Source organism: Bubalus kerabau, chromosome 19 (genome assembly GCF_029407905.1).
Source record: "Bubalus kerabau isolate K-KA32 ecotype Philippines breed swamp buffalo chromosome 19, PCC_UOA_SB_1v2, whole genome shotgun sequence".
In the NCBI taxonomy this organism is placed as follows: Eukaryota; Metazoa; Chordata; class Mammalia; order Artiodactyla; family Bovidae; genus Bubalus; species Bubalus kerabau.
This window is the reverse complement of record NC_073642.1, coordinates 62,223,692-62,244,218: the sequence shown is the minus strand read 5'-3', so window position 1 is coordinate 62,244,218 and position 20,527 is coordinate 62,223,692. Positions and strand designations below refer to the sequence as shown.

General features: G+C 38.2%; 1 protein-coding gene across 4 annotated transcripts in view; it reads right to left on the bottom strand.

The window, feature by feature from the left end:
• The window catches only part of VRK1 (VRK serine/threonine kinase 1), an 81,126-nt gene that overhangs the window by 28,971 nt on the left and 31,628 nt on the right, over positions 1-20,527 (bottom strand). For all 4 annotated transcript variants that reach the window (XM_055555407.1, XM_055555409.1, XM_055555410.1 and 1 more), the window contains 4 exons: positions 17,687-17,851; positions 12,640-12,695; positions 4,467-4,536; positions 3,507-3,594 (listed from right to left, as the gene is read on the bottom strand). In XM_055555407.1, coding sequence (XP_055411382.1) covers positions 3,507-3,594; positions 4,467-4,536; positions 12,640-12,695; positions 17,687-17,851 — 379 coding nt within the window. Of the gene's footprint in view, positions 1-3,506; positions 3,595-4,466; positions 4,537-12,639; positions 12,696-17,686; positions 17,852-20,527 lie in introns of those variants that run through there.

Here is a 20,527-nt window from a genome sequence, read left to right as displayed (position 1 = left end):
ACTGCTTAAATGGTATAAAAGAATTGTATACTAAGTACTCGACAGACAAGATTTGGGGAACAGTAAATGTACCAGAAAAACATAAAGATTTTCAGTTTTGCCACAAAACCAACTCTGTCACCTTGGCCAAGTCACATTTCTTGTTTGGGCCCCAATCTGCATAGGTGTCAAACAAGCCAGTAGGGCCTCATGCTTTCTAAGGTCTCTTCCAGCACCCAAACTCTACGACTCAATAACTATACAGATGTTTCTGTATGCTGTGTATACAGTATACTTCAGGGCACTGAAAAGCATCACCTAGTCACATGGTTCATCTTTTGCTCTGGGAACCATTTTTATCTTTATAGTTTTCCAAATTCTGAGCTGTCTAGTTAAACCACTCGATAAATCAATAAAAAACCAGGATGTATCAAACACTCAAAATGAAGCTATTTTCTAATGGGAATAAGATTAATAATCACTGTAACAACAACAGCTGGCATTTACTGAAATATGAGAATGGCCCTATTCTAAGCACTTTAGATGTATTAATGTCAGTGCATTTAAACCTCCCATCAGCCTGATAAGGCAGGCACCCCCAGGAGCCCCATTTTACAGCAGAAGAAAACTGATCATTGGTCATTTGTCCTCTAGGAAGTGGTAAATTCACATTTTTGACCACCACACTAAATATATGAAAAGAAATAAACATAAGTAGGACACAAAAATCTTACATATTTTAGGTTTCTAAGATAAAAATACAGTATGACAATTCTATAGGAAAAAGGAAGAGCTAACAGTTAAAAGGCAATATGCCAAATAAAAAATCCAAGATTCTACCTATTCTTGAACTAGAAAAGAATTAGAGATCCTTCTAAACATCTTTTAATAAAAGAATTAACATTTATAGAGGCAAAATTATTTGTCCAAAGTCATGTAATTAGTCAGTGGCAAAATGTCTTCATTTTTCTAAGACCGTCAGTACCCCGACCTCAAACATAATAAAGAGGGAACACTGATGCTGACTTCCTGATTTCCTCTGTACAATAGGTTTTGAGAGGTTGAGGGAGGAAATCAAGGACTCATGGATGTGTTTGTTTTTACAAATGAGTGATATGATTGTGTAATTATTATAAAATAACATGTAGGTAACAAAAATACAGCCTCTGCTGACACTCTGAAAGGGAGCTGAAGCACACAGAATTTAATTCTATTGGAGATCTATTAACACATCACAGGACGTGGAGCTCTGTCTTTATTCACAGATCACCCCACCACTACTCTCAGCAATTCCTCCCTCTTCTCACCATGTCTGAACTACCCACATCAAATGAAGCAAGATTCTGTCTACTGCACAGAAATCTACCACGTTCTTCCACAAAATTATTTCTACCACTGAGCACTAAAAGAAAAGCTACTTCCAAGTAACTTCTCTAAAGTAAAACCACTGGTGTATACTTTCCTGGGGACTTGAATACAACAATGCAAATAATGGGAATCTATAAATCAGCATAAATGATTTAGTAACGAAAGCAGCCAACATTTTTACGAGCCTAACACTGTGCTAAGCACTGTATTCACATCACTTCAGATGAGTTACAGGAGGAAGTAAGGATTTCTGGCAGGGGAGGAGGGCGGGAAGGAGTCTTACTTTTTTTTTTTAGTTTTGTAAGAACTAAAATAATTATTTCTTAAGAGCTTCAACCTAAAAAGTAAATAATTACCTTACGGGTGATGTACCTTCCCATTCAGAAGATATCTGCAGCCAACTCTACGTCACAGAAGACACGGGCTCAGTGGTAAGGTCACCAGGAGTCAATGGGGGGTCAGCTGTACGTCAAACATGTCTGTTCCTTGCGTAAGCACCTGCAGTAGCTTCCTGCCACCTACCGCGAACAGGCTCCACACAGCCCTTTCTTCCGTGTCTTCATTACCTGCCTCAGCCTCTTTCTCCAGGTCATTTCCTTCTCTTTCTCATGTGTGTGCAATCACCCTTTCTTTGTTAAAGACAGATGGCCATGAGGCCACCCCGAAGGCCAGAAGCCTACTCTGCCCGTGTTCAGGTCACTCCCCGCTTGAGATGCTATTCTTTGTCTACAGTGCTTTTCTAAACCAGCAGTTCTTAATATTTAAGGGATTAAAGACCCCTTTGAGAGTAAAGCTAACACGCACACATTCTAACAGCTTTACATTTAATACTCTTTATTATGTGGGTAGGTGTTACTCTGCTTCACAGATGTGGTAACGGAGACAAGGAGTAACGTACCCAGTCATACACATTTTAAGGGGCAAAGCACAGATTTGAAACCAAGTGTCTGTGTCTAGTCTGCTCTATACTATTTCTCTAAAAAATTTCATGAAAACTACAGAAACTTGTCCCAACAAAACTATAACAAAATACTATCTGGCCATTCCCTGGGTTCCAGGATCAGAACTTCCCAGTGCAGAGCGCTGGCCGCCCACCAGCAGCTCCTCTGATCTCCATCTTGTCCGGCGGAGCCCCTCTCGGGTTCAGGCTCTCTGTCCTTTCCCCCGTCTCATCGCCGTGACCACCCTGCCCTTGCCAGTGGCTGGTTTAAGAATGAGCACTGATAAAACTCCAACAAAGAAAACATGGAGGAACGCCGGGCACAAGACCCCTGAGAATGGTTTCCCTGCCAGGAAACTGAAACTCACGCGAAGCAACCCTATTTTCTGCTGTGGGGGACTGTCTGCATATGAAGTCTAGAAACGGGCAGTCACCGTGAGACTGCACAATGGAGAATTAACAGAGAACAAAGCCAAAATAAAGGAACCGGGGCACCTGATGGTGACTTAAAGAGAGCTGAGTCAGTTTTATCTTTACCTGCAGCTGAGAGCATCCTAACCAGTACATCCTAGTTCCAACCAAAACGACTCTCCAAATCTCAGCTACCAGCACTGCTGAATGACACTCTATTCATTCAATCAAATATTTTTTAAAGTGTCAATTATGCATCAAAAGCATTGGAGGTTTCCTCCAACTCAACTCTGCCAACAATGTCCTCTCCTCTCTGAATTCCTAAGACACACACGAGGCAGAATCCCACAATTTGGCACTTAAACTGGTCTCTGGTTGTTTCAAACAACTCTGCTTTTCTCATCAGCTAGACTGAAACCTCATCAAGGCGGGCAGATTATACTGATGTCTCTAACAGGAAATGCCATGTTGAAGCCCGAGGGCTCCCTTTGACATAAGCAACATAAGGTTTTCTCTTTGCTTATTCATTATTAAGGGAAAACAAACAAACAAACAAACAAAAAACGCAGGCACATTCGGCTTTGTGTTCCTACTCGTCAGCTGGGTTCCAGGCAGCTGCTACCACTTGGGACAAGCCCCCCAGACGAGAGAGAACACCGTGTTCATCTCGGCAGGAGACACTCCACACAACCCAGGTGAAGGCCAAGCAGTACTGTAGGTAGGTGCTCAGTACATAATTCTTGACTAATCAAACTGAACAAAAAATGCTCAAAATGGGAGGAGAAAAACAAAATACACATGTTTTTACCTTTTTCCATTTTTGTCATGTAGACCAGACCCCCAATACTTAGGGACACCCAGGTACTTCAGTTTATGGGTACGGATCCATTTTTGAACTACAAGTTAAAACACATGCTTGTGATTTCAGTTTTGTTATACATAAGCAGGTTTTTATATCTTCAAGAACAGAATGCGTAAGATTCCACCTTAATTCACAAAAAATAAGTGAACAGTACATAATAGCCAATAAATGAAAAGTACTTTACAACTGAAACATTTTTATTAACCTACAAAATTGTGCTATCCTGCCCTAAATGTTGTCTTTAAAATGAAAAACCTGCAAAAGACATTTTTTTTTTAAGTCAAACCACAGTACTGCCATTAAGATTAATAACTCCAATTACCTAAGTGTTTACTTGTTTCCACAGTCTTACTTTTTGCCTCATTCGAAAGGTCCTCAGCCAGGAAATCAAGCTCGAGGAGAGACAGAGCCTCTAGAGAGATTCCCAAAGCCAATACCAGCCTACAAGGAGACTCCCTGGATCTTCAGAGGGTATGGGACAGGGGAAGGGGACAGGAGGACAGGCAGGGTCAGGGGAGGGGGAAGCGACCTTGCCCTCTTCCTTGGCGGTCTGTTCTACTTCCTCGTGACGGCAACCCTGCAAGTCATGGTCTCCAGAACTTAGGAAAACACTCAAAAGAAGGTTTGGAGATCCCTGAGCCATTCTCATGGGTTAAGGCTAACTCTCAGTTTTTAACACCGTGTCCTAAATCATATATTATTTATTAACTCTGTATTATCAATATAAGTTAAATCTTATCATAACAAGTCCATTAAAAGATCAAAATTCTTTCACACAAATCTCAATAAATACAATCTGTAAAGTAAAAAATAACAAAACCATACTGCTCTAATCTTGGCTTAAAACAAAAAACAAAACCAGTGGTCATCGTAAAAGTGCAAACACATGTGTACTGTATTTCTTACTTTGTTCTGGTTTGGCAGCTCGCTGGTAGAACTTCAATTCAGTAAAAAGAGGTCCATTATCACTGGGTTCCTTAAAATAAAAGAGTTCATTAGTACACACCGTAGTTAAAATTACTGAGTAATTTTCAATGAACCTTCAAAAAACACTAATAAATCAATTTTTCTTTCCAAACTCTTTGCGACTCCATGGACTGTTCCCCCAACAGGCTCCTTTGTCCGTGGAATTATCCAGACAAGAATACTAGAGTGAGCAGCCATTCCCTTCTTCAGGGGATCTTCCCAACCCAGGAACCGAACCTGGGTTTCCTGCACTGTAGGCGGATTCTTTACCATCTGAGCCACCTAGGAAGCCCTCTTCCAACAATATGATTTTGATATTTCAGTTTATAAACTATGTTTGAGATTAAGTAAAATGCTTGGATATGTTTCAGATAGTCTCAGAAGAGTCCATAAGTCTTGTATTTCTCAGGGTTCATTTCTACATGTGGTAAATGATACAAAATCAGATATACAGCCTAATCTTTGCAGAAATTTAAGAAAACTTTTTAACCTTATTTTCACCATTATTAAACTGTCTCTTAAGCAAAGATCAGCAACCATGTTAACTGTTTCACTAAGGGGCTACAAGATTATTTCTGAGATTTAAACACCTGATTTAACCCATTCCTTTCCAATTTCTCATTACAGTTATATCTAACATCAAAACTGGCAGGAAACCAATCTTATCACAAAGACAAGTGTTCTGGAACCCCAGAGCAAGCAAGCATGTCCAGGTGACTAGATCCTTTGTCTTCATTCCTATGATTTTCAAGGAGGGAAGCCTACAATTTATTCCCCGAATGATTATTTAAAGTTCAGAGGGAAACGAGGCTCAACAAACACTGTTTTCCACCAATGTTAGTGGACTATACTCATTTCTTATTTTAAGGGATATGAACAGTTAAAATTATTTGTGAAGAGGCTTATATTCATAAAAAAGTACTTGAAAAATAAGAAACATCAACGTGTTGGGAGTTTTGCCTAGCTAAATAAATCTGGGATGGTGGGAAACATAATTTTGTGAACTTTCTAAATAGTAAATTTTGTCTAATAAAACTGATCAGTATTTAATGTTTGATAGTTTATGTTGATATTATCTTAATTATTAACAGTCTAAAAAATTTTGAAAAGTATCAAATTTTCAAATAAGGAGGCTAATATTTCTAAACTAATTTTAGGGCTGTTTTCTTTTGGAGAAGTTCAGGAAGAAAGTTATTTCAGTCAGAATGTCTGTGTAACTGGAGTTTCAGGGTCAGTGGAGCATTAGAAGAAGCGGTAAGAGAAGTCTACTACCTTATCAGAGAGAGAATTTGAAGAAATATGTAGATTTCCACAAATATGCAAATACTTAATATATGTTCACATTTTCTTTATTCAAGATACTCTCACTGTCAGAGAGGTTAATTTTGCTCTTTAAAGTTTAAACAAAACTAGTCTAAATACACAGTTTAGTATCTCAGATTTCCTGTTATTCAGAAGAATAGAAATCCCTAGTTAAAGTACTTGCAGGAAGATTGATTAGACAATATGGAGAGTCAGGCAGTAGCCACTAAGAGTAAGTATTCCACAGCAAAAGAGCAACATACATAACACTGGGATCAGAACCGGAAAATAAGCTAGCCTTATTTGTTACAGGCAAGCTTTGGATGAGACTGGTATACACGGGCTGTATACCATGTATTAAGAAGTAGAAACTGACCAGTATACTAAGGTGTGCCAAATCACTACGTTATGGACTCACAACCTTAAGTTTTGCCATAACCTGTAGTTCTTTTCCTTGCAGCAATGGGAGCTAGACAGACACCTGTGAATGCTTAGAGCCCGTGGCTGAGAACAGGCCTGCAGAACAGACTCAGTGTAAGAAATGGAAATTCAGGAGAGGAATTTTGGGAAGTATCTCTCCAAAGGCTAACTTTTAGAGTAGCTCATAACTCAGGTTTGAAAGGAGTTTCCTAAGACACATTCCTGGCTTATTACCATCTGTATAAAATTCTGATTTATTCAGTTTCAACCTATGTCATATCAACTTTAATTTTCAAGCTTTCCTTCAGGCAATAATTTATTAAACTTATAATAATAAGAATCAACCTATATAAATCAAACTATTATATTGAAAGTCCCATTACAATAAAGACTCTTTGATCTCATCTCATCCTTTTTTCTAATTCAATAAAATTCCATTATAACAAAATAAAGGACCTACTTCCTTGGCATTGCACTCCAGCCAAAGCTAGCTATTTCTGTTGAAGAAAATACCTTAACTCATAACTAAAAATTTTATTAACATACTTCAAATCTAAAATACTTTGCCAACTCTATAATAGCCAAGATTTAGAAAAGAAATTGGGACTGACATTTTAACTAGAATATCACTAAACGTTTCTTTAAGACTTCTAAGTGTCAAAATGAAGATGACAACAGAAAAAAAATTAAAATGTGATATATTTCAACGGCACCATCTAAAAGCAACTGGCTGCCATTTAAAAATGAAGCTGTATAAAGTTTCTCCTTCCTACCAAAAAATTATGATATATGAATTGAAAATTCAGGTCACTTCTCATAACATCAGTGTGGGAAATTAAACATCAGTCTTCAACTTCTTTCCAGAGAACTTCAGACTACAGATATCTATTAGCACATGCTGGAAACAGACTATAACATAAAGAACTGTTAGAATGTAAGATCCCAGAACCTGGCCTCTGCCCCCAGCTCTGCTACTAGCTCACTGCCATGAGCACAAAGGGGACTGAATGAAGCGTCCATTATACAATCTGTTAGCAAGGAGACACAGAAGGAGGGGCTTCCCTGGTGGTTCAGTGGTTAAGAATCCACCTTGCAGTGCAGGGTTCATGGGTTCAATCCCTGGTCAGGGAACTAAGATCCCACATGCTGACAGGCAACTAAGCCCAGGCACCATGACTACAGAGAAACTTGACTGCCACACCAAAAGAGAGCGAGTGCCACAACTAAGACCCATGCAAATAAATATTTTTTTTAAAAAATACACAAAAAGACGTTTTCCTCCTTGCATTATCCAATTTACCATTTCTCTCTGCACGTTTACTTTCCTGAAATAAAATACAGAGAGTGCCTCTCAGGTCTCCATCACCGGTGCCCTAGCACCGTGAGTCCAGGACCACTCCCGTAAGTCAGTTAGGGTGAACCAGACTCGGTCACTGAGGAGGACAGAGACTATACCTGCTGCTGCTGCTGCTGCTGAGTCACTTCAGTCGTGTCTGACTCTGTGCGACCCCATAGACGGCAGCCCACCAGGCTCCCCCATCCCTGGGATTCTCCAGGCAAGAACACTGGAGTGGGTTGCCATTTCCTTCTCCAATGCGTGAAAGTGAAGTCGCTCAGTCGTGTCTGACCCTTAGCAACCCCATGGACTGCAGCCTACCAGGCTCCTCCGTCCATGGGATTTTCCAGGCAAGAGTACTGGAGTGGGGTGCCATCGCCTTCTCCAAAGCATGAAAGTGAAAAGTGAAAGTGAAGTCGCTCAGTCGTGTCCAACTCTTAGTGACCCCATGGACTATGTAGCCCACCAGGCTTCTCCGTCCATGGGATTTGCCAGGCAAGAGTACTGGAGTGGGGTGCCATCGCCTTCTCCGGAGACTATACCTAGCATATACCTAAACATCTGTCTTAAATGTGTTAGTTGTTACTTCACTTCAAGACCAAATGTAAGAAACGCGTGGATTAGTACTTGGAGTTCTTGTGCACACCCTTTAACACTGCGAGCGCAGCAATCAAATGTTCCAACCAGGCTTCCACACGGAGACGGAAACCCTACCAGAAGCACAGGGTACCTGGTGCCCCCAGGGAATAAAAGGATACCAGGCAAAGGTAAGCACGGGCATGAGCACAGGATCCCACTGAAGACTTCAGAACTACGGTGTTCTAGGCGCCAGACCCCACCAGCGGCTCTCAACCTTGATGCACAACAGAATTTCTTGAGGAGACTTTACTAAATATACCGATAACCCAGCCCTGCACTTGGAGATTGTAATTATCCTGTGTAACCGGAGCTGAGACCACTGTTTGATTTGATATGCTATTAAATTATTAAGTCTAATTTCACATTAAAAATCAATTTTCCTTTATTTCTTAAATAATTTTTTTCTTTCTCTAAAGATAAAATACCAATTCACTTTAGAAAATCCAGAAATACTATATTTTCTTTCTATATATAGCTATTTTATTAAATTATCTCTGTATTATAGTTTTACATCTTGCTTTTTTGGGTAATTAATTACGAAGTTTCCCCCAAAGAATAGTACTTGTTCTTTGAAAAAAATGGTATTTAATAGCTCCTGATGTTTAAACAGCAAATGTTCATAAACAGTTCTGATCTTAATACTGGAAAGAGGTGATAGTCGTTTCACATGTTTGTATTTGATGAATCATTTGACTTCTACAAAGCTCTATGAGAATAAAAGAACTGCAGATTAGTAATGAACAGAGCTATGGCGCTGCCTGTCACAGGTGAAGGCAAATCACAGACAGGCCTGCGCTAGAAGGCACAGACGAGAAACAGAAATAGGTGCATCAGGAAGTTACAAGGTGGTAAGCAATTATGGCCAAAAAGTTTTGAAAAGAATGAAACAGGAATTTAAGGGCGGCATAAAGAAAACAAATTTTAAAACAAGGTCCTTAAAATCTAGTTAGGGAGATAAAATTAACACATAAAAAGTAAAACAAGTAGTGCCATGAAAAGGATATTAGCAAGTGAAATTGTAAAACAGATGGAAATATACAGAACGGGGGCTCCAGCGGTTTAAAGGAGTTCAGGAAAGACAGGTATGAGGGAAGACGACCAACAGCAATCACTAAACCAGCTCTTAGAGAGGAAAAAAAAAAGTCAACAGTATTTTTGCTTATGGCATTCTTCCAGGATCACAGAAAACCAGGACATTGAAAATGTTACTGAAATATTAAATGCGAGAGAGAAATCAGCTGAATATTTATCATCGCCCTAATTACAAAGGGAAGACGTAATATGGGTGAATGGGAGTAGAACCAAATTAGGAGACAGGAGACACAGAGGCCTGAACCAGGGTTGATGACAAATGGCTTTTAACTTAGAAATGTAATTTACTACCTTAAGCAGTGAGGAAATACTTGTTTCTACCCATTTTCTTTCATAATTCTGTAAGCGAAAAAGACACTGACTAACAAATAAAATTCTCAGAACTACTCATAGTGAAGAAGAATATTATAAGTCTAAAATAAAACATACTTTAAAGAAGCTAAGGTTACACAGAAGAAAAAGAGACATGGTTACACAGCAGCCCCACCTACAAGCCATGGCTCAGGCACTTTCCTCTGAGACCTAGAAATAACCATGCAGGTAAAGCAGCTGCCTGGTGGTCAGAGACAACCGTATTTTCTGAACCCCACTATTATGACAAGTTCATAAGGGGACTTGTTTTTTTCCCACAGTGGAAACTATTTAAAGATCCTAAGAAGAGTCTCATCTTACCCATAGATTTTAATATTTTAATTTGTTGTATCAAAGACAAATGCAGATAATATTCCATGCAAATTCAATGCAAATGACCCAATTTAATAGTACAAACTTTTGTTCCTCTGATATAGCAGCAAACTAAGTATTTCAAAGGAATTTAATACATGAGAAGGAACAAAAATCCAAAACGAAAAGGCATAGAAGAAAAGTGAAATGGCAGGGGAAACAAACCAACCACACTCACTTTAAAGTTACCCACGTTGCTTCCACCCACAGGCATGACGGAATAGCTGGGATCCAATTAGCCCTCTCACAGTAAACAAATATGAACACTGGACAAAATACAGGAAAATTACTATCCTCAGAAATCTGACAAAACAGGCAGTACAGGACTGTGACTTCTAAAGGACTGGAGACAAGCAAATGAGCCCCAAGACAGGACACGTGAGATGCTGTGGGGCCAGAAGGGGAGACCAAGCTCAGTGCGCCAAGAAGCCTGACACCGACACCACACAAGGAGATGAGAGATGCTTTCATTGCAGGAATATCAGGAAAAATTAACAACCAATATCCTTCATGAACAAAGATGCAAAAATCCTTAATGAAATATTAGCACATCAATTCCAGCATTATGCAAAAAGCGTAATACACCGTAACTAACTGGAGTGTCTGATAAGAATACAAAGTCAGTTTACCATCCAAATATCAATCAATATAAATGCCACATTAACAAAATAAAAGAAGAAAATCCTATGATTCATCTCAAAAGATGCAGAAAAAGTATTCAGAAAATAAACAGGCAAACTGCAAACTAGGAGAAAAGATTTACAACACATGTATTTAAGAAAGGACTTGTATGCAGAATAACTCTTACAACTGAATTATAAAAAGCAAAACTAGTTATTAACAAAAAGAGGGGGAAGGGCAGTACCAGAAGACCACAAAAGACTTAAGAGGCTCCACAAAGGAAAATATATCAATTGTCAATAATCATAATGCAAAAGTGCTCACAACCAGTCAGCAAGTAAATATAAGTTAAAACTATGAGACACTACTACATTTCTGATATCACAGTCCCAACAAACCAACAACATACCTGACAATTCCAAGTGTTAAAGGGGACACAGAGCAGCTGGAATTCTCACATGTTACTGGTGGCTGTGTAAAATAGTAACAACCACTTTCGAAATCTGGCTAGTACTTTCTTATAAATTTAAATATGCACCTTCCCTATAAACCAGTAATTCTAGGTACTGATCCAAGAAAAACAGTGACCAGAGTATTTACAGAAGGTCTGCTTATAAGAGCCCAAAACTGGAAACAATCCAAACGTCTATCAACAGGAAAGAGAAAACTAAGTCTAATATAGCTACCATATAATACTACGACATAAAGACTGACCAAGCAACTGAGATGCCAACAAGATACCCGAGCCTTTAAAACACTATGCTGAGCATAAGTAGTAAGAGACAAAACAGAATGTACTGCATAAATACCATTTATAGGACATTCTAGAAACAATCCACAGGGAGGAAGGAAACTCAGACAAGTGGTTTCCTCCACGGTGATCAGAAAATGACACCAGAATCTTTTGGGAGCGATAGAAACGCTCTGTATTTTAACAGAGGTAGGATTATACAGGCATATGCACTTGTCAAAAAGGATTCAAATTGTTTATTTCATATCTATTTCCTTATAAAAACTATACGTGAATAAAAACTTGGTGAAAACAATCAAAAAACAACTCAGATCCAAGAGTTATTAACTCAAACGGGATCAAATATATTCTTTTTTTTTAAAAAAAGAGAGTAAAATAAATCAATCAAAAAACCTTGAGGTAATTCTAATTCCAGAAATCTGTAGCCTTTAGGGAAAAAAGCAGCACTGGGGGGATTTTGTGGTAATCTGCCCAAATAAGAGACCCTGTTACTTCTTCTATTTAACAAAAACGTGTTCTTTATACACAATAAAGAATTTTGAGAGGGGAGTTACAAATGCTGGTAAGCAAAAAGATGCATACACCCTCACTTACTAACAAATAGTAGTTAAAATGCTTGTTAGTGCCAATATATAACTTGACCTGGCTATTCAGAGTATGCCTATGTTAGACAAGATATTGTCTACCTTTACCCATTACAAACTAATTTCAACGTCAGGGTAGCAAAAAGAAGTTTCAAAGTGACCACAAATAAATAACTGTATTTACTAAAATGAAAGGGGAAGGAAAGATAACGGGAAATAAAAAGAAAAACTGACCAAGTGTAAGTTCAGAAGCAAATGCATGACAAAATACAATAAAGTTCATTAAAGTAGTATAATCTTGTAGGATATAAAAAAAGCATCTCATCTATTATAAATATAGCTGAAATAAAATGAAGGAGCTGAATATTTTTATTCCACACCTACAAACCTCCAGCCTTTCATTCATTTTTTCCACAAATACTAGTGCCACTCTAACTCAAAAGAGAGGGGAGAGAATTTTTGAATTCAAATTATTTAAAACTATAAAGCTATGTTTTGTCTCATTTAATAATTATGAAACATTATTAAAAAATGCAGTACCTTATGGTTTAATTAATTCTAGTTATTAAAAAGAATGTTTTACAAAATAAATACTACAACTAAATCAACAGAAAAGAAAAAAATCAGCTAGAAACATTTCCTTACCACTTTTACAACACAGGGTGCATCGTTGCCCACGGATTTTGAAGAATTCATATCAGCTGTTTGAAAAAGTGACATATATAATATCAGAACAAGAAGTAGCACTATTATAGCCTTTTACTAACCCTTTATTAATATTTAGATCTGTATATCTATAACCTCTTGGCAGAATAAATTTCAGTTCCCAAATATGTGTCTCAGGATATCATTACTGCATATTTCCATCAATTTTAAGACTTTTTCCCCACAATTTAACATGTCTGAAATTAGAAGTCATCTTACAATTGCTGCTATTTTCAATGTGATCATCAATTAAGTATGGAAAACTGAGTTAAAAATTTCTTTAATTCAAAAGTACTCCTGGTCTTTGATACGCTAATATATGCTCTGAATTCCCAAGAGGATGATAACTAATACAATTTCTTAAATTTAACAAACTAGGGAATCCTTTTAAGAAGTAGCATTAGGTAGGAAGGTAAGAAGAGAGGGAGCTAAAGTTCTAAAAAGCACTCGTTTGGGGTAAAGATAACTTCTCTAGATCAGTGGCTCAGGATATTGGCACTAGACCTTTGAAATGCCATCCAGAGTAATTTTAATGTGGCTGTCGTATTATTTTGTGCAAATAAGAAGCATAGTTGCCCTGAAATGCTGAATTAGGAAAATAAGGTTTCCCATACTCATTAAACATATATTTTTTACCAGATAGCTATTACATGCCAGTTTCTAAGAAATTGATTTAGCAATGAACAGGAGCAAACAATCTCTACTTTTATGATGCTAACATTTCAGTAGTTGGACACAGACAACGATTAAAATATAAAGTATATTTGATGGCAGTAAGTGCAAGAGAAAGAAAAATGAAGCAGGAAAGGAAGGTAGAGAGTTGCAAGTTAGTAAAAGGAAACAGTGATAGGGTGTCACTGGAGCAATGGTCTGGAGACTGAGGGACGGAGCCATGGAAATAATCTGGGAGAACATTCCAGGCAGTCCAGCGCAAAGGCCTACATGTGCCCGGAGAAGAACAAGTGAGGTGCCAAGTAACAGAGCACAGATCAGAAAAGCAGCAGAGAACAAATACAAAGACAGGTGACCTAAAGCTGTGGCTATGAATGCGATGGCGAGCCACTGGAAGCTGGAGAAGAGAAATGGTAAGCTCAGACTGATTTTCTAAAGAATTCTGCAAGTGGCTTTGTGGAGAACGGAGGGTGGACAGTTAGAGCAGAGCAGAGGGTTAGTTAGGCTATCAGAGTACTCTGGGTGAGGAATGGTGGCAGCGTGAACCAGAGCGGCAGCACACAAGGCGGCGGTGAGTGGTCGGATTGTGGACATATTTTTAAAGAAGAGCCAACAAGATTTGCTGATGAATTAGATGCAGACGGTAAGGCGGGGTGGAGGGGAGAGGCCAGGATGACTCCAGGTTTGGCCTGAGCAACCAGAAAGAGGAAGTTGCTACTTGCTATGACAGAAAACTGCAGGAGGAGCTGGTGTTTTAGGGTCTTAAGTTTGAGATGCTTATTAAACATCCAAGTTCAGGTGTTAAACAGGCAGCTGACGTACATGTCCTGAGTTCAGAAGAGTGGTCCAAGTTGGATAAAGAAATTTGAGAGTCAACACAGAAATGCTATTCGTTCAAAGTCATGAAACTGGAAGGGCCCCTAGGGGATGAGTATAGACAGAGGAAAGAAGAAATCCTAGGACTGGGCCCTAAGGCATTCTCACATAAGAAGCTGAAGAGATGCAGAGGGACAGGCAGAGGAAACGGAGAAGACACCAATCAGCTGGAAAGCAGCAGTACTGTGAAAAGGCTGTAGCTAAAAGACTTCAGACAACAGAAGGAACACCAAGTCATAAAAATGGCTAAATGGGCAAGCGTAAGTCTGAGCTCCTTAAGGAACACTCCTGCTGTGGTGACTACATCACCCAGACACTGAATTAATAACAGAGCAAAGTTAAATTTTTTAAAATAAGCATTTAATGCACAAAGTGTTAAAATGAGGATAGTATCCCAAAAATACTTAACAATTCAAAGGGGGAAAGGGGGAAAGGGGGAAAGGGAAGTTCGATAATTCATTCAAACATATACTGAAAAATATGCCAGATACCAGCAAACAATAAGAAGAGTTGTTTCACTGCCAAGGAGGACATATTTATTCTGGGAAAAACAAAATTTCAGTGCACTGTGAAACACACTATGAAAGGATTAACAGAGGAGCACTGTAATCAGATACCACCTGCCCTACGGTCAGCTTTGGAAACATAAAGCAAAAGAAACATCACCTACAAAGATCAAGAGGCAAAGGGCAGCATGCTAGTCAAAGACAGATTCTGAGGAAATAAAAGGGGTGAAGAAAAAAGTTACATAGGGACCAGACTGCGTGGAAGGCCTGGGATGCCATTCTCAAAGTCTGGCACTTCATCCTAAGGTCCCTGGGGGAGCCATCGGAGAAGCATCAAATAAACAGCGTAGATCACTCAAGCCACAATGTGAATAACAGGATGCAAGAGGGCAGGGCTGAGCAGAGAAAATTCACTGCTATAGTGAGAATCCAGATAAGACGTGAAAATGCCCTGAACCCAGGTAGGACCAGCAAAAGAGAGGGAGAAATGAATGTATCTGAGAAGTCTCATAGCTGAAGCAACAGCACCAGCTGAAATACCAGGAAGATTAGTGTAATAACACTTGAGAATGCTTTCCAGTATCTTGCTTGAGGGATGTCATTCAATCAGATCATCTTCTCCTGATCCTGACAGAATCACAAGATGGAAGATGATGATATAAATTTTAGACATGCCTGTGGGTCATCCAGAGATCCCTTGTAGGTCACTGACTATGGGCTTGGACTCAAGGGACCAAGTAAGTCCTTGGCTACTAATAAAAGATATGGAAATCAACAAAAAGAGACAACAGAAGCCAAAAGACTCAATGAGATCACTCAAAGAGACTACACAGAAGGCAAAGTGAGCTGAGAGAACAGAGGTAGCTACAAAGATGACTGAGCACATCAAGAGGTCGGAGGAAGACCACAGGTGAAGGTGTGTATTATGAAAGACAACAGGAGCAGTGTTTATGAGGAGGAAGGTAAACCGTATCAAACGCTGCAGGAAGCATCTAAACAAAAAAGCAGTCTTTCAGCAGAAAACCGTCAGTTAGCAGAAACTGCTGATGATCTTGAAAATGGCTGTTTTGGGGCCAGTGGGCAGAGAGAGATAACGTGGAAGCTGCAATACTGAAGCAAACTCCTTTTCCAGATCAATCTAGTTTTTAAAAAGTGAAAGCTTTATTACAGAAACCTGTCAAACCATTGATTATTAAAAATACTATTAGATGGCACTTTCTGATGAGAAATACCAATACAGATAAAACAGCTAGCACACATGCAAAGCAAGTTGCAAATTTGCCAAAAGCAACTTAACTAACACAAAGTGAAGAATTTACTTGCTTTAAGACAAGTTCCCATTCCTAACATAGGAAGTCTTCAGTATACACATTCTGCAGTAGAGCGAGCTTACAGAATTGCCATCTCTAAATTACAAGGTCAAAAATACAGACCTGGCTAGTACAGCTATTAACCTTTCATGACTTATGAAGGCTTTCAGTTTAAGTCAGATAGTCTAGGTCCCTGGGATGGGTTTGGTTCTGAATAAAACTAAAGAAACAATTTACTTCCCCTAAGACAGGTGCCACTGATCTAGAGACACAGTATTTATAAAATACAGTAAAGTGCTGGTTTTCAAACTATGTTTCATGAACATACCTCTAGAGACGGCAGCTAACCAACTACAACTCATTGGTCCTGGTTGAGTCAGACCCCTCCTGACTAAGAGCAGCTGCTCTTTCATCTATGTCAGCGGTTCTCAAACTTTCCCAGGCATCTACCTGCACCACCTGCAGGGCTTTTTCAGTCACAGGGATATACCTTCTCCCTATAGCTGCTGATTCGTGGGTCTGGGGTGGGACTCAAGAGTGTGCGCTTCTAACAAGTTTTCACACGATGCTAATCTAGTATTAATAGTAGTATTGTGAGGAAGATGTTGCTTGAAAGAAAAAGAAAGTTTTTAAAAACAAAATTTTATAAACCTCATACAGAAATTTAATAAATAAAGTTTAGAGGAGTAAGAATATGTAATAGAAAAGTCAGAGAGAAATATCAAAAGCAATCATTAAATGCACTGTATCAATACTAATATTCTAAGAGAAACAGCTTTAGAAGCAATCAGGTAAAATGTTTTTCAAATGAACAAATTAGCTAACTTATAGTATCTCAGGGTTCCACAATGGGTCCCCTAAAATTTAAATAATGTGCTAATTAAATAGCACATTTCAGACTTAATATGCAATTTTTAGGTCATTCTCTTAAATTCCACCATGATGACTATTAAGGCTGCAGAGAAAGAAAAAATATCCATACCTATTAAAGATATGAAAAAATCTCCAAATTACACTAAACAAACAGAATGTATCCTAATTGGGTGGAGGTGGGGAAAGAAAGATATGGCTTTTTTGGGGTCTCAAAGGAGATTAACATCATATAGAATATCTATGAAATATAAAGCCTATGCTCACTAGTGGCAACACTGCTGCTAAGTCGCGTCAGTTATGTCCGACTCTGTGCGACCCCAGAGACGGCAGCCCACGAGGCTCCCCGTCCCTGGGATTCTCCAGGCAAGAACACTGGAGTGGGTTGCCATTTCCTTCTCCCGTGCCTGAAAGGGAAAAGTGGAAGTGAAGTCGCTCAGTCGTGTCCGACTCTTAGAGAACCCATGGACTGCAGCCCACCAGGCTCCTCCATCCATGGGATTTTCCAGGCAAGAGTACTGGAGTGGGGTGCCATTGCCTTCTCCAGTGGCCAACACTAGAGATGTTTTATCCTCTATTTCTACTGTGATTAAATCAACTGTCTTCTCCACTCCCACGTCAGAGAGGTATTTTTGCCTAATAATATTGACATAGACTATTAGGAGCATCCTGTAAAATCTGCAATTAAGGAAATATTTTGATAACAAACTTGTAAATCTTTGGACTGACAATGAGAAGTAGTAGAATACTTACCAAGATATATACAACCAAAGCCACCTTGGCCAATGGGAGACCCCAGTTTCCATTCCTTTTTGTTCATATCAGTGATTATCTCCCCGGCTGCAAAATGTTCTGCAAGACGTCTCTTTGCAGGGCCCTGTCTTCCAACCTGAACTGCTTTTACACGAGGCATTTTCACTATAAAACAAAGCAACACTCAAAATTATAATCCTGGAAAAGTTGACAATGTTTTCACTGAGGAAAGCTTTCTATGCAAAGGTGCTATTCAAATTCCTACTTACTCCAAACTTTAAATAAAGGACTCATAAGTGCTCAATTCTGTTTATCTCTTAACTTGGAAGAGGAAGCAATAAGTAACATGATCCATGCAATTACTTGCTAGAAAATACTTCAAGTTCCAGTGGTATAAATCATCAATGACTAAAAATGCTATTTAATGCTAACAGTGTATGGGGGTGGTGTGTAATTTCAAACTCTTAAGAATAACCTATTTTAATCTACTAATTGAAAAATACTTAAACAGTTTTCAGGATTCTATAGTTCCTTAAAACTATATTATAGATATAGTAAAGAAAGAGATTGATAAAAGCTGTAAGGTAGCCTGCAACATCTGAAATGGGTATTCAGATAAACGATGTCTGTTAAAATTTGACAGTTTACGTAAGTAGTTTTGTTTTGAGCCTAGATATTCTAAATACATACACACCACATTAGACTGGAAAATTTAAGCAAGTATCTACCCACTATCATTCTACATACACAAACTCCATTTATGCAAATGCTCTTTATTAATTTATTGGTAAATTTTTAAATTTAACTTTTCCTGACAGAGTACTGATATATATCTTCATTGTCTATATCCTAAGTTAACAAAAAAACTTCAAAGTAAGTGAATGTGCTTATTATTTCTTCGTATCAATTAATTCTCTTAATGTGTTTGTAATCATTAAAAGAGTTTCCTGAATGGAATTTCAGTGCAACCATAATAGCCCACATTCAAAACACCAAAAAAAGGTGATTTTGACAACTACAGTTAAACAGATTGAGTATAATAACTAAAACACACAGTACTATCAAATACTAAAAGGAATGCCTTCTAAATTTTATCAACTTTATCAAACCACCAGAGTAATCTCCTATTAATTTCCTTACAGCATTCAAGACAGTCTAAATGATTTAATTAGAGAAGATTCCTGAACTTTAAAAAAAAATGTGAAACTATAAAAATGAAAGATCACACCCACATACTAATCAACCCAGGATGACCAGCTCTAAGATACAGCCTAGTCTGGTAAAATTACTGAAATTAACAATAAAAGAAAATATTCTTTGTGCTTCCAGGCCAAAAAGAAGATATTCTGCAACGAAAGTAAAATCATATTGTCATCACATTGACACCAACACGTTATGTCAGGAAAAAAGGGAAGTAACATATTTAAGACTCAAGGAATGAAAATACAAACCAGAGAGTCTATACTCAATTAAATTTCAAGTCTAAAGACTTCAAAGTGTTATCAACATAGAAATGGGGGAAAGGAGTAAGAATCTACTAAAAAGCAAGTCTCAGATACACCAAATGACTAAAGAAACATCACTGTAAGAACTGACAGTGAGCAGTAAATAGATAATTATTTGCAGAACTGAGTCTCAACAAGGGTTATAAAGGAGATGATAGAGTATATAATAGGTATATGTTCTGACAATGCAGACATAGTACAACTGCAAAAAACGGGAAAACAAGCTGAAAATAATCAACTTTCGCTCATATTGTGATGATCCTTGGTTTTGTTAACTAAGGATATTGTAGGCAGACATGGAATAATGCAAATGAATAATTATGTGATGTTTTAATTCTACCATTGCGGTGTCCTTAAAAAACAGGATTCAAATATGGAAGGGGATGCAGATGAAAGAAGAGGCAGGATTGTATTTGGAAGTATCATTTTTAATTCAAAAGGTATTTTCTCTTTTACAGAGAGAATATATATATAAACACACACAGACATATACCTCTGTATTCCCAAGCCCCATTCACAAATAAAAAAGCTGAGAAAAAGAAACAACACAGTAGTAAACAAAGAGCATTCCTAGTACACAAACTGTATTCTTGAAATACTATTTCCTGTTAAAACGGTGCCTTGAACAAATGACTGATTTCAGGTCTGGAGCTAGAAATGTACAAGATAATCCTGGAAGATCTCGTCATTTCTAGATGTCAAGGACGCTATCAAAAACTACTCGAATTATGTCAGATATGTCTAGGGAGTCAACCTGGAAGATGCTACCACTAACCAAAGATGATCCAATTGAGTCAATAAAGATAATAACCATAATGGATTAAAACACACAAAATGGGGAAATCAAAGAGTTTATAACAGTAAGAAAACTTAAGTGGTCACCTCCAGAGGATAGCAAGAAACCACTCAATTTTGAAAACCAGTGAATAAAAGGAAACAATCAAGCATCCATCCTTCCTTTCGTATATGAATTGTATCACTAGGTAACCAAACAGAAGAAGAGAAATTTCTCCTTACACAGAAAAATTTCAGCTAGTAAGGGAGTAAGAATGGTTTTAGCTTAATCCCACTTCCACCTCCTAATGAATTAACGGATCCAGACACTAAGCACTGATAGACACTACCATCAAAAGGAGAGAACTATTCAGACAGTATATGCTTCCTGATAAAAGAACACGCCACTAGCCTTGAAGAAATCCTGCCAAAAAAGAAATAATAAACAAACAGAGCCTGAATCTGATTCAGCCTATCAATTCACAGGATATGAAGGGACCAGAAGAATACGATAAACTATGACACGGGAATGCAATCAGCAGAATTCTAACTGCGGGAAGGA